This window comes from Haemaphysalis longicornis, unplaced genomic scaffold (assembly GCF_048455015.1).
Source record: "Haemaphysalis longicornis isolate Haplotype H1 unplaced genomic scaffold, Haemaphysalis longicornis Haplotype H1 scaffold_6, whole genome shotgun sequence".
Lineage (NCBI taxonomy): Eukaryota > Metazoa > Arthropoda > Arachnida > Ixodida > Ixodidae > Haemaphysalis > Haemaphysalis longicornis.
In genome coordinates this window covers 153,095,566-153,118,567 of record NW_027526407.1, presented here as the reverse complement: position 1 = coordinate 153,118,567, position 23,002 = coordinate 153,095,566, and the positions used below count along the sequence as shown (strand labels likewise).

Sequence of the window (23,002 nt, the reverse complement as noted above, 5' to 3'; positions counted from 1 at the left end):
TCGCGGGCCGTGGCGTGAGCCACTTCATTCCCAGGGAGGGATGTGTGGCTCGGTGTCCACACGATGCGGGTTAATGGTAGAGTGCAGGGTTGGGACAGGATGTGGAGTGCCAGGGTGGAAACTCTGCCTTGAGCGTAGCGGCGGCAGGCAGCTTGAGAGTCCGTGAGCACCGTGACAGTTGGAGTCGTAGCGTGAGCGATGGCGAGGGCTATAGCGGCTTCTTCTGCCGTGCTCGTTGATGCTGTCTGCAGGCTGGAAGCAACGAGGGTGGTGGCGTCGGAGCGCACTACGGCAGCTACGTGTGCTCGTTGTCGGGGGTAGGGAGTGGCGTCGGTGTAAAGGGCAGTTGAATCACTGCCGTACTTTCGAAGAAGGAGGCGGGTCCGATGCTGTCGTCGTCCGATGTTGTACGTGGGGTGCATATGGCGTGGGATGGGAAGCACCCATATGTTCGCGCGTTGAGCAGTGGGTATTCGCTGGGGGGTATCGGGAGTCTGCTCTACATGTCAACTGAGCTTATGCAGCAGGTGTCGGCCCGTTGGGGTGAGCTGCAGTCGTTGCAACTGGTTGTTTATGTGGGCCTCCATCAATTCGGTGAGAGTATTGTGGAGACCGAGTTGCAGTAGCCGTTCGGTCGATGTGTACATGGGCAAGCCAAGCGCCGTCTTGTAGGATTTCTGAATTAGAATGTCAATTTTGGCCTGTTCTCGCGGTTTGAGGAGAAGGTATGGAGCTCCGTATGTGATCCGACTGGTTAGCATTGCTTGGAGGATGCGGCAGGTGTCGGCTTCTCTGAGACCATGTCTTCTCGAACAGGTTCATCGAATCAAGTGCGTTAGTTGTGACACAGTAGTTTGTAGTCTGGGGAGATATGCAGCTCTGGAGCCGTCGTGATGGTAGTGAATCCCCAGAATGCGTAGGGTCTTGACAGTGGGGACCAGTTGGCTGCCGATGTATATTGTGGGGTCGGGTGTCGGGTTCGGTGGTCGTCCTCGGGTCCTGTTTCGGAGAACGAGGAGGGCAGATTTAGATGGGGCACATGAGAGACCGCACGTACGGAGGTAATTCGAGATGACGTCGACTGCTTGCTGTAAATTGTCTTGCTGGTAACCTGCAGAGCCTGTGTTGGTCCAGAGCGTGAGATCATCAGCATATAGAGCGTGATGTAGGTCAGGTATCTGTGCAAGATGTTCCGGAAGGCCTAATAGGGAGATGTTGAATAGCAAAGGGGAGATTACTGATCCTTGGGGCGTTCCCCGGGCGGGGATGTGGAATTTCTCTGTCTTGTATGGTCCGAGGTGTAAGGTAGCCGTCCGGTTTGTGAGGAAGGCACGGACAAAGTTGTAAGTTAGTTTGGAGTGGTTTGGAGTTGTTGTAGGATGGCGGTGTGGGTTACGTTGTCGAAAGGCTCTTGTATGTCCAGCAAAACGAACCCAAGCTGCCAAGCCAGTAGAAAGGACTAAAAAGCCCAATCCAAGAGTAACAGCCCCGAACGACGACACATGATTACACACAAACACACACACTCCAGTCATTCTTAAATTTAAATAATGGAAACAGAAAACATCATCCAATGGAACTGCAGAGGCCTCCTTAAAAATCTTGACGATGTGTATGAGATTCTGCATGCCAGTCAGCCAAATATCATGTGTCTCCAGGAAACCCACCTCAATTCTAAACAAACAAATTTCTTAAATAGGTACATGGTATTCAGAAAGGACAGGGTTGGCTGCACCCACTCTTCAGGAGGTGTGGCCATTATTGCCCGGAAATCATTAGCATGCCACACTCTCTCTTTAAACACTGTCCTCGAGGCTGTAGTGATCCGTACAATAATATTTAATGGGTTGATAACGGTATGCGCCATTTACATCTCTCCTGATTTTGCACTTCTGAGCTCTGATTTCGAGGCACTGGTTGACCAGCTGCCCAAACCATATATACTAACAGGCGACCTTAATGCGCACAACTCTCTTTGGGGCTCCTCCAGAACGGATGCCCGAGGTCGCCTGATAGAGAAGTTTCTTACATCCTCCGGAGCATGCCTTTTCAACAAAAAACAGCCTACATACCATAACTTAGGACACAATACATACTCGCATCTCGAGTGGGCTATTGGTTCTGCAGTTCTCTTTCCATGTCTGGAGTGGGGTGTGGGCACGGACCCATATGGTAGTGACCATTTCCCCACTTCATTAACGTATATAGGTGCAGGCCCGAGCAGTCCTTCTTCGCATAAAAGGTTTAATGAATCAAAAGCAAACTGGAGCACATTCACACAAACATCTCAACTACACCACACATCCATAAAACACCTACACGTGGAGGAAGCCGCCCAACTCATCACCGCGCACATCCTCGATGCCGCTGAGAAGTCCGAGAATGATACATCCACATCACAGCTCTTTTTAAATCGCTTATCCATTCCTGTTCCCTTCTCGCAGAGAGTGAGGGACGAGGTCACTATTCACGAGGTCTCCTTTTTAGACACATTCAAGTCATCTCACACTGATCTTGTAGCACCATGGCATCTTCGTCCTGTTGCATGTGACTTGTCTTTCTTAAAATTCAATAAGAACAGGACACCAAGAAGTGGGATTTTGCAGCATTTCATGTATGTGCAGGACAAATACAGGGCTGCAGAGTTCTTCAGCGATGCATCTATAACGTTCACTGCAGTCTCTTGTGCTGCGTATGGACCCAATTTTGAAGCATCTAGAACCATGAATGTAAAGACAAGTATATTTACGGCAGAGGCATATGGCATTTTTCTGGTTATAAGTCACATAGTTGAACATCATATTTCTAAATCCATTGTCTACATTCGAATCCCGCTACAACGAAATTGACGAGACATGCAAAAAATTTCGTTGAAGCGAAAATTCGTTGAGGCAAAATCTGCCCCAACACAGCACTGAAGGGCAAGAAAAATAGCACGGCATATTTCCGCATCATTGGCAGCATAATACAATGTTTAGAAAAAAGAGTGATGCGCAGTAACGTCGTGTTTAGTCAGATAACAAACATACCAATGGTTATTTGTTCTTTTACTGGCATGCAAAGAGCGCAATACTGAGGAGAAGGGGAGAGGTGAAGAAATGAAGAAATGCAGGCGCAAAGCGTATTGCTGTACAACAAGGCATTTCCACCGAGCTGATTACTTGCAGATAGCTGCTACGTGGTTGGAAGCCCCCCTCTCGCTTGTGGCAGGAACGGTGCCGTTATCTTAATTATCCTCCGACTAGGCATGGCAGCAACTGACCTTGGCAGGTAAACCGCGCGCGCTTGCATTTATCGTGACCGCCTGTTTGTGACTAAGATAGGATGACGCGGGTTCAAGACTAAACACGAAAATATTATTTTTGCTCTTGGCTTTGAAGAATTGTAGCAGGAAAACTGCAAGGGCAGCTGCTTACAACACATACATGATGGCGCTGCGCCAGCAGCCATGCCAGCAGCAGAGCACATTTGAGCGATTTCAACTGGATACGGATTGGCTATAGCTCCGGCTGTGCGAACCTGGCTTATGCCTCGTGTAAAGACGGCCCACCGCATCGTTATCACCATCACACAGTGGCGTCCACCTATGTGTTTTTTTTTTTTTTTTTTTTTTGTGGCAGTGTCGGCGCACCGCACATGTTTTCAGTGAAACTAAGCGTCCTGAATGTATCAAAAGTTACTGTTAGCTGGCGCTATGCTTATTTTATTGTAAAATAATTGTTCAAACCCAGCCCAAATCATAAAAAATTTCGTTGAAGCGTAAGAAAGCCAGACAAATGGTTCGTTGTGGCGAGGACTTTGTTGCATTGACTTCTATGGCTAGCTGACGGGGACTTGGAAATATTTCGTTGAAGCAGACTTCGTTGTAGTAGGATTAGACTGTATACAGATTCGCTGAGCGTCGTCTGTGCATTATCATCGTGAAAGTCATCGAAAAACCATGTCGTTAATCTTGTCCTCAAATCATTTATGCTAGCTTATTCATAAAACCTTGGGGTGACTGTGTGTTGGGTGCCAGGCCACTGCGGCATTGCCGGAAACGAACTGGCCGATGAAATGGCCGCCAGTGCTGCGCTCCGGAACACAGTGGACTTAACAACAGTACCTTACACAGACCTCAAGCCACACATAAGACAGCAACTCCGTAAAACTTGGCAAGCAGACTGGAGCGAACAGTCAGACAACAAACTACACGTAATAAAACCACATTTGGGACAATACACTACTGACTCACACAACAGGCACATTGAAGTTACCTTGGCTAGGTTACGGATAGGCCATACGCATGTAACACACTCGCACCTGCTCACGGGATCTCGAAGACCCTTGTGTAGCAGGTGTGGGGAGGGCCTATCTGTGATACACATCCTCATTCAATGCAAGGCACTCGAAATTACACGACGCAAAACTTCAGAGAACTTTACAGACAACATATTCCATTACATCCCCCATACTTTTTAGGAGACGATGCCATGTTTTCTGTCTAGCGCTCCTTCAAGTTTCTTTCAGAAGTTCAATTCTTACAGCTCATCTTACCCCTGGTCCTATACACCAGCCACCTTTTTTTTAACCACTCTTGGTCTTCATCCTGGCCCTTTACACCAGCCGTGCTCCTAGTCTTTAATTGATTTTTTCGTGTTCCCACTAACCTTTCAGTTGTCACCAATTCATCAAACCACTTTCTTGGCGCTCTTTGCCCTAGCTGGCCTTGCGCCATTAATCTTCAAACATCATCATCATGAAAGAGCCGCAGAGCTAGCGGAAGAGTACGCTACTCGCAGAAGGTTAAGCACAGATGAGAGCGCATCACACGCTAGAAACGCGACGCGGAGTCATGTTCCGAGCAAAAAGAACCTTTCTTCGAAAAGTTCCGTGCAGGCGGAGGTGCCAGAAAGAGTGCCGGAAAAGTGGGAAGATCAGTCGAAGAGAGAGGGTGCAGACAAAGCAGGAAAAAAAGAGTTTGAGGCTAGTAGGCCACTTCGCTGCTACAACTGCAATGGTGTCGCGCACTTTGCAGCCAAATGTACAAAACCTAGGGTAGTGTTCAAGTGTGTCGATGATAGCGCCGAAAATCTAGAGCTCCTTAGGCCATACTTGCACAAACTGCAAGTCAATGAAAAACCTTGCAACGTGCTTCGGGATAGCGCCGCAATGATGGACGTTGTCCATCCGTTCTACGTTGCAGCAGACGATTTCACGGGGGAAGTCGCATGGATAAAACAGGCGGTGGAGGAACACATTGTATGCCTGCCAATGGCTCAAGTGAGGATTTGCGGGCCGTTTGGGGCGCTGATCACTGAAGCCGCAGTCTCGAAGGCCCTGTCACTTCAATACCCTTACCTCTTCTCAAATCGATCGGATCGATTGCTTAACGAGAGAGGACAGAAACTCGGAGAGGGAGTGGTGCAAGCTTTGACAAGGTCTAAGACTCGCCAGCTCACCTCTCAGTTAAGTCAAATTCCCGAACCTAAGGTAGCCAGAGAGGCACACGCCAACCTACCATTGGAAACACTTGAGGAGGAAGAAGAAGTGACGGGTTGTCAAAGGCAGACATATGCACAATGCTATGACCGAACATGCACTTTGATCACTGAGCCAGCAAATGAAGCAGAGAGCTCTGAAGAGTCAGTGTTATCTCCAGCTTCATGCAACTTTGATCGCCTTCTTAAGGTTAACCGGGAGTCACTAATAAAAGAACAGAGAGAGGACCCCGCTTTGGAGAGATTGCACGTTACGGCCAAAGGAGGCAGTGCTCGACGCATTATAACTGTGCATGAGAAAGGAGGCTTACTGTATCGCCACTACCAGGACAAAAAAGGCAAAACACTCGATCAGTTGGTCGTGCCTGAAAGATACAGAGCGGACATTTTGAGTCTGTGCCACGGGAATGGCTGGTCAGGACATCTTGGGATCAACAAAACAAAAAAAGGGCTACTAATGGAATATTATTGGCCAGGATGTTTCAGAGACGCGGAGCGCTATGTGAAATCATGCGATGCGTGCCAGCGTGTGAGCAAATCGGGGGAGACATGGAAGGCTCCACTGAAAATTGTACCACTAATCTCGGAATCTTTCCGTCGGCTTGTAATAGACACAGTAGGCCCTTTGCCCAAGACTAAGTCAGGCTACAAGTACCTGCTTACTATGCTGTGTCCAGCCACAAAATTTCCTGAAGCCATTTCGTTGAAAGAACTGAGCTCCTCAGAGGTAGTTGATGCTCTTCTATCGGTGTTTGCGTGTATACGATTTCCGGCTGAAATCCAGGCGGATCAGGCAACAGTTTTTGTGAGCGCTTTGACTACCACGTTCCTAGAGAGGTGCGGAGTAAAGCTGCTACACAGCTCAGTGTATCATCCGCAGTCTAACAGTGTGGAAAAATGGCATTCGGTTCTAAAGCGGGTGCTACGTGCTCTGTGCTATGAGCACAAAGAGGACTGGGAGGACTGTCTGCCAGCCACATTATTCCTCACGAAGCTACGGGTTTCACCCCAGCGGAACTTGTGTACGGAAGAGCCCTGCGCTCCCCCCTCCGAATGCTGAGAGGAATGTGGGAGGGCATGGAGAGAACCAGACAGTGGTAGAGTACGTGCTTCAACTATTGGACCGCCTTAACAGTACGAGGGAGATAGTAAACCGCAACGTGAAAGCTTCCCAGGAGGCTTCCAAAGTCTACTATGACAAAAACGCCCGCCTTCGAACCTGCCACGTGGGATCGCGTTATGATTCTTCGGCCATCGAGGAAAAATAAGCTGGAAGTTCACTGGGACGGTCCTGTAGAAGTTATGCAGAAACTTTCTGAGACGAATTACGCACTAAAGATTCCAGGAAGAGGGAAGCAGGTGAGAATTTATCACTGCAATGTCATGAAGCCGTACATGGAACGCAGAGGGATCGTAAATCTAATGCTAAACGAACTCGAGGAGCTCGATAGCGAGATTTGGGATTGGAAGTAGAACGCAGGAGATAGCGTCAGCATGGAGAAAATCTTGGCTCTTTCTGTAAATACAGAATCTCTGAGTTCGGGCCAGATTAACACTCTAAAGCGGCTGTTAAGCGAATTCGCTCACCGATTCAGCAGCCGTCCAGGAAAGACACACTTCCTGACGCATGAAATGGAGCTCACGTCTGACGAGCCGATACGGTCAAAACCATACAGGGTATCACCTCGGCAGAAGGAGATAATGGAAGCTGAAATACAGCGCATGCCTAACTTGGGGGTAATCGAGCCAGCTGAGAGTGACTACACCTCACCGCTGATTTTAGTTGAGGCACCAGGCAAAGAGCCTCGTCCCTGTGTAGACTACCGAAAGCCGAATGCTATTACAGTTAAACCTCGATATAACGAAGTCGTACTTGGGGCCGCAAATTTCGTTAAATCGAGAATTTCGTAAAATCGAGGTTTCGATTTTACAGTTCATTTAACCAGTTATTGGGGTTTTAACACTTTGGCCCTCGCCAGGCAACAACTGCTATGTTGTTACCTCCCCAATTAAAGCGAAATTTGTACTAAAACTGGCCGCGAAAATTGTGTGAATTAAGAGTTTCAACACTTGGGCAATGGAATTCGGATAGCCGACGGTAGTTCATGTGTCATCGTAAAACCGGTGCTTTTTCCGCAACGCCTCATTAAATATGATAGCAGACTAGGTTTCCACTTTTTGTTTTTTCATTTCGGTCACTACTAAATGCCGCTGTTATAGTCAATTGAACCCGCGCCCGCGTCCATGTCCCGTGAACTTCACCCCGCCGAGGTGCTCGTTCGAAGTTACGCCTCTTTTCGTCTATTCAGTGGTAGGCTTAGGGGCCTAGGCGCGGCGGGCCAACAGCGGAAGGCTGCTATGAAACTTTCGAAAGACTTTTTTCATGTACAAAGGCTCTGCAGTATAGGCGCGTGATGCAACCACAACACTCGAGATAAAGCCATGATTGCGAGTTCAGCGGAGTACACGCGCACCGCTTCACTGTGTGGAGCAGCGCTTACGTGCTCCGGAAAGCGGAAAGCTTACATTAAATAAAATTCTTCCGGCCAAATTCGATTAAGCAATTACTTTTATGCCCACTGAGCCCTTACGAAACTGATTTCTCCGCACCGCAGCTGTCTAATGAACGCTGGTGAAACGAAGATGACCACGTTCAAAGAGAGCAATTTATTGCCCCCAGCACTCGATGTTCAAGCCGTAGTGAAGAAGTCCGTAAGCAGTGCTTGGCGTTTCTTGACCAGGGCGGGCTTTACGTGACGGTCGTATGCTGACAGCGCTAACAAGGTCTTAACATTCGTGTGCACCTGCGTGCCTCCGCAGAACATCGATGGCATCCATCACACTTCGGTGGCTGTCAGTTTCACCGAACTTCCTCAGGCTCTTGTTCGGAACACTTTTCTTTCTCTTGGAGTGCTCATGCTGCTTACAAAACTCACCTAACGATGCACGAACAAAATATTAATTTGGTTATCAGCGAGCACAACCTAGAGCAGCAGCACCGTGAGCAATGACGCGTTGAAAAAAAAAGCTTGAAATAGGCTTCGGTAGCCTAAGCATAGAGGGCGCTGGCGTAGGCAACGATGGAGACTTCAAAATAGTGGCCGCACTATTAAACCGTCTATGACCGCTAGCGGTTTGTGCAGCTTCGTTCTTCGCTTTTAATAGTTGTTAACCGTAGATTTCACCGCTTTTCTTTCATTTGAGCCTTCAAGAGTCAATTTGAGCACTGAATTTTTTCAATGTAGGGCCTGAGAGGCAAAATCAAACGTGCCTCGACCGGAATTTCGTTCTTCCTTTCTTGCCGTGACTTCGTTAAATCGAAAGCGCCGCACAAAATTACTTCGTAAAATCGAGACAAAAATACATGCATTTAGCAAAATTTTGTTAGAAAACTTGAAAAAATTCGTTATATCGCGAATTTCGTTAAATCGAGGTTCGTTATATCGAGGTTCAACTGTACCAGGGACCCACTGTACCCGATTCCCAACATAGAAGAAAGACTAGAAAGAGTGAGCGGCGCAAAATTCATTTCCACCCTCGATCTCGTGCGCGGATATTGGCAAGTACCACTCTCAGAAAGGGCGAGCAGGTATGCCGCTTTTATCTCGCCAGTTGGCACCTTTCGACCCCTAATGCTTAGTTTTGGGCTGAAGAATGCCCCCTTCAGTTTCTCGAGACTCATGGACATCGTACTCAGGGATATGCAGGGCTGTGCTGTCCCTTATTTGGACGTCGCCATATTTTCAGAAAAGTGGGAAGTGCATCTAGAACACCTTAAGAGCGTTTTTTCTAGGTTGCGAGAGGCTGAACTAACTATGAAGGCAGAAAAGTGTAGGTTTGGTTGCGGTCACGTGACTTACTTGGGCCATGTTGTCGGCGAGGGAACTAGGAGTCCATCAGAGCTAAAAATTGCTCCGATCGTAGCATTTCCCCAGCCTCAAACTAAGACGGACATTCAATTCTTTTTGGGACTGGTCGGATATTACCAGCGGCATATCCCGAACTATTCACAGCTGGCAAGCCCCTTAACTGACGTGTTACGAAAGGAAGCACCCACTGAAGTACCCTGGGATGCCGAAAAAGAAAACGCCTTCAAGAATCTGAAGGCAGTGCTTATGTCCCGACCTCTGCTCCGAACCCCTGACTATTCTAAAGAGTTTATAGTCCAGTGTGACGCCAGTGATAGAGGAATGGGTGTTGTCTTAAGCCAAGTGGGCGACGACCGCGAAGAACACCCGATTCTGTACGTCAGCCGTAAGCTGACCTGTAGAGAGTTTTCGTACAGCGCTTCGGAAAAAGAGTGCGCCTGTTTAGTATGGGCGGCGCAGAAGTTGTTGTGTTTCTTGTACGGAGCAAAGTTCATCTTTGAGACCGACCATTGCCCTCTCACATGGTTGAGGCAAATGTCCCCCAAAAATGGTCGCCTGCTCAGATGGAGTCTAGCTCTCCAGGAGTATAGTTTCTCTGTACGCTACAAGAAGGGAAAAATGCATGGGAATGCTGATGGCTTAAGCCGACTGTTATGAGGTAACTCAGTTGGATCGCCTCAGGGGTTTCTTTTTATTTTAACCTTGTTTAGGGCAGTCGGCCAATGGCGTTTTCTACAGGACCTATACCCTTGCTTTGGCGGCACTAAAATTCAGCCAAAATCAAATAGCTTCTGTAGTAAACTGTTTTGTTGTCGGTGCAGGAAGCCTGGTGGGTCTTTGGCGAATTCTGAACGCTTGCGTGTGGGGCCGTGCAGTGTTGCATGGGATAGCCCACTGGTGCTTTCCTGTGTTAATTGTTCAAGTTCGTATGTTCCTTCGTAAAAGACGGTCCCTACACCCAGTTCCAGGCTCATCTCTTCCTGCCCAGTGGTCGTCAACGCTGGCCATTCGAGATTTTTCGGGCCGTGGAGGAGCTGTTAGGATCGGCCAACACAGGTCTGGGAAAAATTCCTCGCAAGCTCTAGAGCAAGGTGTGCGTGGATGAATCACCCAGAGGCACGAGGAGGCAAGAAACGCTGGCGCCAACGGCGGCGGTTGCAAGTGGCGGCTTCTATATCCTCGGTTCGTCGGACGCTGTGCGCCACTTCTTTCCTTCATACACGTATGAAAGAAGGGTCCACCGAAAGGAAGCTGCAGTTTCAAGTGCCCAAGCTCTTCGGTTTACAACCGTCAGCGAGAGCAGGAGGTCACTCATCTTCACGTGCTGGGAGCCGAGTTGAAATTCCGTTCTCACGGGGCCTCCAAAATGAAGACTTGCGCGAAGGGGTGCAACTCCGGCACAAGACAAGATCGATGACGTGGATATTCACCCTTTCCATCGACCGAGTGGTCCGTGTGCATCAGCCACGCCTCATGTCGTGGGCGGTACATCAAGTGTCGTCCACTGCCCACCTGATTGGACAACCTGTGTGAAGTTAAATTCCCTAGCCAGGGATCTGGGGAATACGAACTCTATTTAAACGACTGTATTCGTGTTATTCTTGTTCTCCTGTCTCGACTGTCATCATGTAGAATAAACCTCCTGTACAGTTTCCTCCTAAGCAGTCATCTCGATTCTCTAGTCCGACACCATGCCGAGCCGGGACCTGCGGGCCTGAATGAGTCAGACAACCCAAGGTCCCCTCTTCTCTAACAATAGTCACCGGCACAGAGGCGGGATGATGGCGCGAACCCAGTCCAGCCGAGACTCCAGCTTCGTCTCTCTCCTCTCATTTTCCGTCGGTCCTTGAACACCAGCACGTACCCAGATGAAGAGAGATTGGGCATAGCTGGATGTGCGCATGTGATTAGCGTCAGCTCGTGGCGATGCTGGCCAAGGTCTGCAACAGTATTTTTGTGTTCTCATTTCATTTGCCCATGACTGTACGTGGAGTGCAACGACGTTTTTTGGCGCTGCAAGGGTGGTTGGCATTACTTGGGGCTGCATCTGCATTAGAAGTGAGCTGGGAGCTCCTGTTCATGTTGGTAGGACTTTCACATCAAATGAATACCAGAATTTTTCGATAAGTTCACTGTGCCGGTTGCACCTGTATTGCCAGTCAGCATTTCGCATCCCAGCACTCCACAGTGGAAACACCTGCGTGCTATATCGGCCAAGCTGTCTCCCTACATGTGCAGGGAATGTGGTCATTTCCCCTGGGTTGTTCACCATGGCCTTCTGTTCACCCCCGGCACGTGCTTACTTCTCGGAATCTGCTCCAACGCTGCTACCTCGCTTTCCCTATTGTTGCCTCACAGTGTGTTGCATGAACCACAGAGATCTAAGGCCTTCACCTCAAAATGTTCTGTAAAACTGCGAAACTATTTCAGAAGGGAATGCTTAGAAAAATGAGGAAACATTTTTTCAAACTATGCCTTAGCAATGGTAGTATATTTTTTTATTAGTACACTTTCTCGGCATTCTTGTTTTGGCTTGCTGCAATGCCGCTAATTTCAGCCAATTGTTCAAGTTTGGTTGCTCATGGCTGCTTACTTCGTGAAAACCGAAATTACTTTAATGTAGTTGATTTTCTTTCATTATTGCAGATGTCGGTGGCCCTGCTGCACAGCAATTTTATTGTGGTGCACAACGAGGATATGGCTCGGACTGGAGCAGCAAGAGAACGCCAGCTCTCACCTGTTTTTGCCCAATCGAGGAAGCAAATTTGAGGACAGACCTGCAACTATTGGTCTCACCATACGATTTTAAACTAAATGATGTGCAGGTTAGGATTGGTGTATGGACTTCACTGCGTATCAACGTCATGGTATCGGCATAACCAGAATTTTTTTCGTGTTATCGGATGGTGCAATGAAGGCAGAATGGTTGTCTCCTTCACTAAAAAGAGCAAGTTTTCCACTGCGATCAAACAGCTGACATATCAGAAGATTGTTTTCCTTGAACCTACAAAAACTGGCTGCTTAACGCTTTTAGGTGCGGAGTACCTTAGGACCGCACTATGTCCGTCCGCGTCGGTGTGCATAGCATTTACAATCGCCAAAAATCACACAGGCACCGGTTCCCATCGCGGCCGGCGTGCAAAACGCGCCTCGCTCACGCGACGGGAACCATACGGGAGGGCGCCAGCGACCGGACGGTTTGTTGTCGCCCTGGTGGAACCGGCACTGCAGGATTCGAGCCTGTGTCTGGTAGACCAGACAGAGTTAGTGTCAGTCGTCTTACCAATTGGGCTACGACCGTGAGTGTACCCGAGAGTCAAACGGCTTACTCCCTCACCTGTAGCGGTGCGGAGTACCTTAGGACCTCCCAATGTCCGTCCGCATCCATCTGTGCGCACACCACCAACAAGCGAAAATCAAGCGAAATTCGATTTGAGCCGTGAGTTGAAGTTTCATTTAAAGAATAATCAAGGTGCAACCCGTGGCTGCAAATCGGATGTCACTCGGAGCACAACTTGGATGTCATTTCGAGTCCCCGTACTCTACACCCTCGCCATAATCCACGGAGTGGAGATGCTGCCATTTTTTTAGGCTACTCTGAAGCCTGCCAACTTAATACAAGTGTTTTGTGGCCCATGATGGTTCATTGAACTGCATATTGTGTGTCGTCAGTTGCCGGCAAGGTTGTTTTTTGTCCAAACTTTGTGTGGCATTTTGATGATTTATTTGTGCAGATTTGCACCCTGATTACATTTGCCATAAAAGCATTTCAATAGTTCGTGCTTTTTTTTTCCTAATTTATAATATTCTACCTGCCATACTTAATGCTTTTGCTAAACTGTCTTTTTTAGATTCTTTTGTCCTTTTGTTTATATATGCTTATAATTTGTTTACAATATTTTTTTATAATTGGGTGCTTGCCAATTGCTTTTGCATACAATATTCCTGTGATGCAGTGTGCTGTTATGTTTAGTGGCACTTCTTGTATAATTATAGTATCCATGGGCAGCAAGGCAGCAATAAAAAGGCAACCTTGTAATGAACAACAGCACTTTTATTAGGTCCCAGCACACATTTCTAGCGATGGATTTACAAATGTGTCGCCATTTTGAGGTAACAGCAATTATAATCTGATTTTAAATTTCAGTTTTAGACTTCGAATTTTTCTGTATAAAGGAAAATTGCGTACTAATTTAGTAAAATTACAATAGGGTAGCTATTTACTGTGGTGACCTAACTATTCCTTAACTGCAAATCAGGTGTTCATCGCAGACAGAGTGCCGCAACTACGCAACTGAGGGACTTATGTGTGGAAGTGATTGTGCTAAAGAAAAGCAACGTCAAATTATTTTTTGGTGGCTCTTCCACGCGCTGATGTTCCCACATCGATAGTGCTTGAGCTTCAGAAATTACTGCTGCGTTTTCTTTATTTCAACTGACTTTGATAACGATGTCAGATATCGTCATTGTGCCATATTGAATGGCAAACAGCGAAGCTGTCATGGCATGCTTTTGTGTGCCCTCTAAAATGACTGGTTGCCCCTTTGTTGTTTTTATACCAAAATATCTGCTTTCTTACCAAAGAGGCTGATCTTTGATTGAACCACACAGACTGTTCTTTCGGCAAACTTGTGTGCAGCAGTTGAATAAGAGCAACACTGGTGTTGAAGAATTTTTCCATCAAGTAAATTTTAAATTGTCTGAAATTGTTTAGGTGATTTGAAGTCGTCGATGAAAAATTTTTTGTGCGTTCTTTCAAGCCTCTGCGCAGTCTTGTTTAGGTATGTTTTATAGGCTGACCACTCGGAGTATTCAAAATACTAGGTAATGTAAAAACGATTTATCCGAATTACGAGCAAAAATTAATTGATTGCGAGTCAGGTTGATATAGTTGAATGTGTTTTTGAAAGGCCCCAGTGAATGCCAGTTTGTGTGCTAGTGCTGCTCTAGTACTCTAGGGTGTTTCTGACTGAGCCATGTGTGTTACATAAACAATAACTGGGCCATTCCATGAAGCATTGTATTAATGCGTACTAGAGGGATATCTGGTGCTGCAGTCGCATGGTGTTGTGGCACTCCGGGAAGTGTGCTGTTGTTACTTGATCGTGCCTGTGATTTGCAATGCCCACTCACTGCTTTTATTTCCCATTGGTTCGCTCGTCTACCTGGCTAGCATTATTTTATTATAAGTGCTTTTCTTAAACACGCAAGAATAATTTACTTGCTGCACAATGTTGGAAGGCTGCTTCAAGAGTAATGTACCCGGCGTGCAATCTTTCAGAAGCCAGTTTCTGAGTTCACCCCTAATTTTTGAAGAGCGATAAGCAAATTGAATGGTGCAGAGTTATATAGGGCTCTTACAATCTCGTATGAGCTCCCACTATTTCAAGCCCAATTGTGAAACATAAGGTGAAATTAACGAAACAACGCGGGCAACAATTTTATGGTTGTGCATCTGGAGTATTTGTAGGGTGCGAGTATTATAAAAGTGCTTTTATTTCGAATTGATGAGACAACTTTAAGGGGACAGAAAACTGCTCTTTGTGGAGGGTGTAATGAAAGAGCATCACTTAAACACCTTGAACCGATAGGGTTACCCTTACAGGGCCCCAGAACATTTGAAATGGGAATTTAGAGACCTTAAGTGTGTGGCCAAAAGGACGGCTGGCACTATGACAGAGAGCCGTGCAGCAACATACTTTTAACGGTATGTGAGATGACGAGAGGTATTTTATAACTTGTCCCCAGCTCAAACAGTAACCAAATGAAGGCTCTCCTATTCCTTTATGCGGTCTTTGAATCTCACGTTGAAACCAACAGAGCTGTTTGTGTCACATGATAGTGTCGCACCCAGACAGCACATGGCACCACCTATCAGGACGCAAAAGTTCAGTGCCAAATTAAAATTATTTTCACCCATTTATTTAGGAATTTCTTGTGTTTGAACCACTGTATAAAACTCTGGCTTTCACATGAGCGAGAGGTCATGCACTCCACACAAATAAGTTGTATGTCTCTATAAATAATTTTTCACAAGAAAACTACAATTTTTGCAACTTTTGACCTTATTCGTGAATCATGCTAAACAAGGAGAGATTACTTTTTCGTGTTCCCATGCAGACACCTCCACTGAAATATAGTTGTTTTCACTAAAGCCAGGCCCTCCTGTAGTATGTGAGTGTAAAATTCGATGCACCATACGTCACGACCTTACGGCTGACGCTGCAGCCTTTGGTTGGTCTCGCTACTGCATCGCCCGGCCTTGCCTCCCCTTCCCTTTGAATGCAGGGGCTGTTTCCGTGCCTGCTGTCCTGGCCTGCAACATGTGCAGCAGCTGCTTCTCTGCACAAGAGCACCTGGACAGGCACGTGCGACACAGTCATGTGGACCGGCCTTTCAGGAAGTTCAGCTGCTCCTACTGCCCGTACACGAGCAACACCAGGTGAGCTACTGCATCTTGTCACTGGGTTGGTGGATGGAGCTACTGCAGAAGCTGTAGTTTCCGTCGGTACAGCACTTTTTGATTTGCGCACTGCTGCAAATAGGTTTTCGGGCTCTTCGTTGGTGCGATTTTCTGTAAAACATCTCAGATTATGTCTGCAGGTGAACGAAACCTTGCCACTAGCGAGATTTGTTTTGTCACGACAGGTAATAAATTCCTGCAGTTTGAGAATCCTGGAAAGAAAGAATTTGTCAGTGAGTTTCCTTATTGTACATATACAGCAGGTCTGTGAGTTTCAAAAACTTTGAATATAAAGCAAAAAAACTTAGCAACCAACTCCACTTGAAAATACAAAACTTCGACAATTCTAGAGCACTTCGAGGGTCAGGAATGTGAGTGGGTAGTTTCAGTAAGCTCTGGTACAGAAGCTGCTTTATGAGAAGTGAGAAATGCGCCACTGAAAATTCAGAGCTGTTGTGTCCTTTTGCAGAAAATAAAGCTAAGCACTGAATGTATCGCACATTTGGGGTGTAGATTCGTGTGGCACAAAAATAAATTTTCCTTGAGTAGTGGCAGCAGGCTTACCTGCATTACAGTGTAGATCATTTATAAGCGGGACCTGGGCTCCGACGGCCACCGTTTGAGGCTTCTACCCTTCACCTTTAAACACATCACCACGGTAGGTTACAGTTTATGTTGGGGGCTTGGGGTCCGCGGTGTCGCCAACACCGTCACCATGAATACTCTGGACAATACATCTATTCAAGCTCTACAAAGAACTGAATATTTTCTGTGTTCGGCAGTAAAAGAGGCACAGTAATTAAAGGAACGACAACTTGTGAGCACTGTTTATAAATGAATTTTGCTGTCAACTGAGACTTGTAATTAAGCAAGGCTGCGCTGAAAGCTTGACGGCTGGTGGTTGCGTGTAAGCTCACTTTGATGTGGCTGCATTGGACCCAAAATGCTGGGTTTGTGCTGCTTCTGCACTGCGCGAATGAGTCATCTGCTTGCGCGACATGCAGTGACGGTCGCCTCAGTACAATTAACGTACTGTGGCTGAACTGCAATGCCCGTAGCTCGGCCGTATTTCCGGTAGCTTTAGTCCGGCTGGAGTCCGATGACCGCATCTCGGCTGTCCTCCGGCGGCCGTACTTCGGCCGTACACGGATGGCTTTGTCAGTCCCTCTTATAATCAGTCCCACTTGTAATGCAGGAGCAGATATACCGCAGGTTTTCACATTTTTGTCTGATTTTCTTGTTGTGAAATCTTATATTGTAATTATTGCTTGTCTCTGAAAGCTTATTTCTTGTTTGTATAATTGCATGCATTCTTCTGCTATTTTGTATGGTCTTTAGGACATGCCATATCCCGCAGAGTCATGCCAGAACATGGGGGGCAGAGGGATGTGGCTTTCTTTTTCTTTGGACAGTTCCTCTCAACAACTGTACTAGCTCATTTATCACCATTCCTGTATATGCTGCCGAAAATAAAATAAAACGAATTATGGAGGGCTAAAAAAGCTCAACCACGTCAGTTCGCAGCATCGGTACAAAAATGTAGGAGATACTTCAGTACTGCTTGGGGCCAACACCAGTACAATTGGTACACCAGCCTCAGTACAACGAATCTGGTGCACAGAAAGTTACCTGAAAGGGTCAAGAAATACCCCAGGGGAAGGGATCGTAACTTCTAATGGGTACAGGCATCCTTGGTTGTGTGCGGACCCTTAAAAGGGCATTAATGTCTGGACGGGGAAGGGGGGGGGGGGGTTCTCGGCCCCTTGTCACCTGATGGAGCCCCCCGGCCATCTGCAACATTGCATGGCCTGGGGATGGGTCTGGCAGCTGTGTCCTGCCACAGGTGGTAACTAAGTTGAGCATGCAACATGGCTGTGGAAGTCACCATGTGCATTCATGTGCAACCATGCTTCTGCCGGTAAAATAGTACAAGCAACTCCCTGGCCTGGTGCTCGGCCCATGTGCAAGACTGTGCTTGGGAAGTTGAGCTAGCTTGTCTTGGAAATCACCCCTATGAAACGGGGCAGCTGGAAAATGCAATTTCTTCAGGTAACTGATATCACACCTATTTGATAACATTGTGGAGTGAATCCACATGTAAATGATTTTACGGTGGGACTGTGGGGGTTTAACGCTCCGATGCAACGCAGGCGAGGAGGCGCGCCGTAGTGGAGGGCTCCGGATTAATTTTGACCACCTGGGGATCTTTAACGTGAGCCGAAATCTTGTACACGTGGGCGTTTTTGCTTTTCGCCTTCATCAGAAAAGCGACCGCCGCGGCCGGGAATCGAACCCGCGACCTCGTGCTCAGCAGCGCAAGACTTAACCACTGAGCCACCGCGGCGGATAATGCAAGCCTGCAACATTTCTTGGATGATGCTAATTTATTATGCTTTGCATTGCTCCACACATGAATAGAACTGACATGAACACTCTTGGAATTATCACTTCCATTCTTTTTCATTTGCTTCAGAGATCTGTGTTATGCAAGGCTTGTCACAGCATGTTTTATAGCCTGATTACACTTGCACTAAAGTACTTGTAGTTTTATAGTCACCACATGGAATTGGAAAGGCCTCTATATGGAACCTAACAAAGTCAAGAGCAGCAGAGCAGCTTCTTCAAGTGGGCAGTGGCGTGACAACATTGTTCTATGCAACAACCAAAGTGATGCACTTCAGAAAAAAAAATTAGGCGAGCAGCTCCAAGTCACTTCGAAACCGATTACTGCCACGAGCAACTATACTTCCGACCTGCCCAGCTAGCTGCACTCTATGGGAGTGCTTTCGCCGCTCACGGCCGCTAGGGGCGTTTTTACGCCCTGTTGCGGGGACCGGCGGCTTCGCTAGGGAGTGCGTGCTCGAGGGCTAGTAGAAGCCTCCTGGCACAGGAATTCGTGTTTAATGACACTTCAGCTAATTCATTTCGGTAACTCCAAATGAATAAGTAGCAGTTTTACGGTGACAACCCCTGAACGAGTGTTTTTTCGTGACGAAGCGTGTTAAGGCGGCTCGGCTTTTCCGTTGTGAGATGGGCTGCAGTGAACGCAACGTATTTAGCTTCGCGGTCTCATATGAAGTGATGACAAAAAGGAATAACATCAACTCAAGTGCTGACAACACAACTGGCTAGCTAACCAAACTGTGCCCGTTCATACTTGAAAGGGGAGGTTATTCCCGAATGTGAAGTACTTTGGGAAGTACATAGCATAAACCAAACTTTGTAAGTCATAAAAGCTTCCCAGGAACTCACTCTTTTTGTCATAGTAAATAAAAAAATGGAGCTTTCTGTTGAAATTCCTATGAATTTCGTATGCTCGGCAAATTCAAGCACCGATGATGCCAGTTATGGTCATACACGCACTAATAAACGAAAATGATTTGGCCCTGACTTTGCAAATCAATTGGAAATTCTTTATTGCCCGTGCATGTGAAGTGGTACAATGACCTGCTACACTACTAACTCAAAAACGGTGCCATTCTGATTTCATTTACATGCCAATTTTTTTACATACACAATACCACATACACTATACTCCACTTGTGCTTTCCTTGGAAACCAAAGTGTACGCCTTACATTATTTTTATTTCTAAAAATGTAATCAACAAGGGTGAGCAGACAGCACTATGCAGAGCACCAATAAATGGTGTAGGCCACCTTCGTGCATTGATGGGCATTGATATTAGGATTCATCACTCTTTCCACTGCATCTGTAAAAGCAGTGACACATTAGTGAGCCATTGTGGCTAATGTGCTGCAGGAGATAAAAACAAAGGCGAGCGGGTGTCATTTGTGCCCATAATACAGATCCCTAGGTGGCCTAAAAATTGCCATAGATTTTTGCTATTGTGTAAATGACAGCCTGGTGTATGGCCCGGTGTGGAATCTTTACTTGAATATCAATCTTCAGAGCACCTACGCTGATGTTGAGATAATCAAAACTTAAGTGGTGTTTATTGCAGGAGTGAGGCTTCTTCAGGGCTTTAGAGTAGCAAAGCCCACTTACTGTTTCCCACTGTGGGCAAGGTGTTTTGAATGAGAGCGGAGTGTTTTTGGGGTTATCTAGTAACCTCCGGGGAAAATAGTGGGAGCTGGCTATTTCTAGGAGCTAATTCGGCTGCGTTTTCTTTCCTTCGGTGCTACCTTAGGCAGACAGTCCTGGCGCATGAAAGAGTTCACACCGGAGAGAAGCCGTTTGTCTGCCCCGTCTGCAAGAAAGGGTTCAGGTGGAAAAGGACCCTCAAGCAGCACCAGTCTGTCCACTTGGGCGAAAAGCCCTTTGAATGCGCCCAGTGCGGCCAGCGTTTCACTCATATGAGGAACCTGCTAAGGCACAATAGCTTGGTGCATCTGAAGAATGGGAAGCCTTACGCGTGCCGCCACTGTGGACATTGCTACAGAGACATGCAGCACCTCAAGCACCACCTCAAGGTTCACACAGCGGAGAGACCAAACTCCTGCCGTGTGTGCGGCCGAAACTTTAAACATCCTGAAAGCATCAAGGCACACGAGAGGCAGTGCACGCTACACAGCACTAGTGGCCACAGCACCTGAGCAAACAGCTGTGGCAAGTCACGAGAGAGAATGGTCTTTAATGAGACTTCCGAGGTTACCCTATTAAAGGTGCCTAGTCTGCTACACCAGAAGTATGAGAAAAAAAGAATTTGATGAGTGATGATGATGACGATAATGCACATGCTTGCAGAAACTTGTTTAACGCCACTGATCAAGTTCTCTACGATACGGCTCGTAGCATCAGCATTGCATGCGTCAATTTCCACCACATTAATTCCAGTGTTTGGCCGTAGTTCTAGTAGGACATCAGGGGCCATTTAATACCTCATTGACAAGAAGCGGGTTCAATGGCATGATGAGTTTTGACCAAACAACCTGTACAACTGCTATGAAACCATGCCTGAGAGTGTGGCTCGGCACAGTATTAATGTCCAGCAGCCGGTAGCATCACCTAGTCTTGGCAGTGCTTCATGGGTTGCACCTGCAGGGAGGTGTCAGATTGCTCAGTAGAGGCTATGACTGTTGTTGCGGGAGAGTTGCAGGTTTCTAACATATCTTCCATATATTTGGCAGGTTAAGGTCTGAGGGTTCCACACGAGGAGTTGTGTTTTGACGGAAGCAATGTTCTGGTAGGTGCTTGGCGCTGTGGGGACGATGTAGCTGGCAGTGGTCCCGAGGAAAGGGAGGGTACGCAGAGGACCTAGTGAAGCTTCCCTGCTCTCTGCCCACACCTTGATGTGCATCTGTAAAAACAACATTATCTGCCTATTGAAACCAGTGCCTTGTTGCATGTAGGTGTATTTTGATCATTTATATGCCTGAGTTTTTTGTGCGGCTCAAACAAATTAGTGTCATAAAATATTTTCGATCTTGGGAACATTCCAGTGTGTACACCTCAACATGACCATTGCTTACGAGATTGTTTTGTGCCGAGCATCGTCAGTGGTTGTGTTCTTTTTATGTCCCTTTTGTGCGCACTCATTCCCCTTTGCACTGTTTTCGGTCAGTAGCTACACACAAATTACACCCTCTATTCTTGAGCTACGTGATTGAGATATATGCTTCTAAATGTCTTTTCTGCTATTTTTCTGATTTTTGTGTTCCTTTTTTGTTTTTTTATTGACATTGTTGACTGATTTTACTTTTTCTATTTATGCTATATTTGTGTATTGCTTTGTCCAATAATGTGTAACAGACTGTCGGGCACTGCCAAAGAAGCCTCTTGTGGCTTTGTCTGGTCCAGACTTGTAACCAGGTTTTTCAAGAAAATAAACACTTGCCCAGTGGCTTACCAAATGCGTGTAGGCAACACAGAAACAGCTGCAGCCATAGCAGAAGCCATGTCTTCAGCTCACTGACCCAGGAGACAGATTCAGGCATGCTGTGGGCCTGCTAAAGTAAAAATATCAGAGTCAAGACAGGCCAGTAATCTATTATTTGTCGATCCTATAGGGAGTATTCACATGACGTCACTGCAGCGCAAAAGTATGCTGGTAACCTGGGCCGTGCTGGCGGCGGCCATGACGGTGGCGGCGGTCAACTTGCTTGGGGGAACTAGAAGATAGTGTCGTAAGAATAATGCTGTTATCGTGCACGGCGTTTACAGTGATCAGACCAGTGGTCGTTGTTATTGATTGTGTTTGAACACTTATGCTTAAAAGTGGTATGAAAAAAAAGCCGCAGTAATGGTGGCGTCGATCCGTCGCTGCTCGAGAACCGACGCTATGCTTCTGCTTACAGCGGAAGGTGCGGACATTGAATATTACCTTGTTCACACGATTAGTTCCGTGACGCATTAACCCTTTAAAGCCATTAAGTCAATAGGTGACCACAACCGTTTCACTAGTGGCTGATCATTCAGCGGCCACAGCAGAAGCAAGCTGGCAACGATGTCATTGTGCGCAGAAAGGTAAGCACTTTTCGCTACATTTTAAATAGACCTTGCCCATATCACTTTGGATTAGCTGCAGTGACCGTGTCTAATTTCGTACGATAGAAACACCGGTGCTGGAAGCTAGCGATCGCACTTGCAGCAGCCCTAAAACTTGCGAGACTGCGCAAGGACAAGGGAAACAAGGAAGCGAGAAACAACGGCGCCCTTGTCTTGTCTCGTTTGTTTCGCTGTGTTTTGGCTCTGTTTCATATGTTATGTACCGATAAGCTCAAACTCGTGCGCTGTCCAGCTAGCCGCTGAAAATGCTTGTATGAGCGCTATCGCAAAACTGTTGTTCGTACGTTTCATTTCGTGCTTGGCAGATCTCTGGAACACTGGAGCACAGCTATGAGATAGTAATGCTCACTACTCAGTTCCCGGCAGGCGAATGCTTTTCATGGACAATTGCAACCACATTGCGAAAAAACTGCACAGAGAGGGCAGCCAGGTAAATCAGTTGTTTGCTTTCACATAGTTTTTGTTGAGCACCTCATAAGCACTATTTTGCTCCATAGTTAACTTTTCCTCATTCACTCACGGATGCTTATGCCCCTCTGTTTCAGTTCAACAGTCCATGTCATAATGATTGGCTGCAGTAACCCCTTCATAAGCTTTGTTATTGGTGGTTAGAAGTAGTGTTGACATTTGTTTGCACTGTGTCCAATGCATACTTCATCACCCTCTAACCATGCTGTTTACATTCGCACGTGAACAACTCCCAGGCCCTGTTGATGGAGCCATG

General features: G+C 46.9%; 1 protein-coding gene and 1 long non-coding RNA gene across 2 annotated transcripts in view; both read left to right on the top strand.

Annotated features, from left to right (window-relative positions):
• Positions 1 to 13,181, top strand: part of LOC144141991 (uncharacterized) — a 33,850-nt gene extending 20,669 nt beyond the window's left edge. The window contains exon 4 of the long non-coding RNA XR_013316789.1: positions 11,996 to 13,181. This is a non-coding gene — a long non-coding RNA (uncharacterized LOC144141991). The remainder of the gene's footprint in view (positions 1 to 11,995) is intronic.
• A 217-nt stretch (positions 13,182 to 13,398) lies between these two features.
• LOC144141212 (uncharacterized) lies at positions 13,399 to 21,872 on the top strand. The gene is made up of 2 exons (XM_077672774.1): positions 13,399 to 15,791; positions 19,961 to 21,872. Exons 1-2 carry the CDS (start codon positions 15,673 to 15,675, stop codon positions 20,364 to 20,366), a joined length of 525 nt encoding a protein of 174 aa, XP_077528900.1. The 5' UTR covers positions 13,399 to 15,672; the 3' UTR covers positions 20,367 to 21,872.
• The last annotated feature ends 1,130 nt before the right edge of the window (positions 21,873 to 23,002 follow it).

Excerpts from the sequence above, each read along its gene's own strand:
- LOC144141212 (XM_077672774.1), top strand. The coding sequence starts at position 15,673 with ATGTGCAGCAGCTGCTTCTCTGCACAAGAGCACCTGGACAGGCACGTG. Across the intron at positions 15,792-19,960 it reads CCGTACACGAGCAACACCAG|GCAGACAGTCCTGGCGCATG; the intron begins GTGAGCTACTGC and ends GTGCTACCTTAG.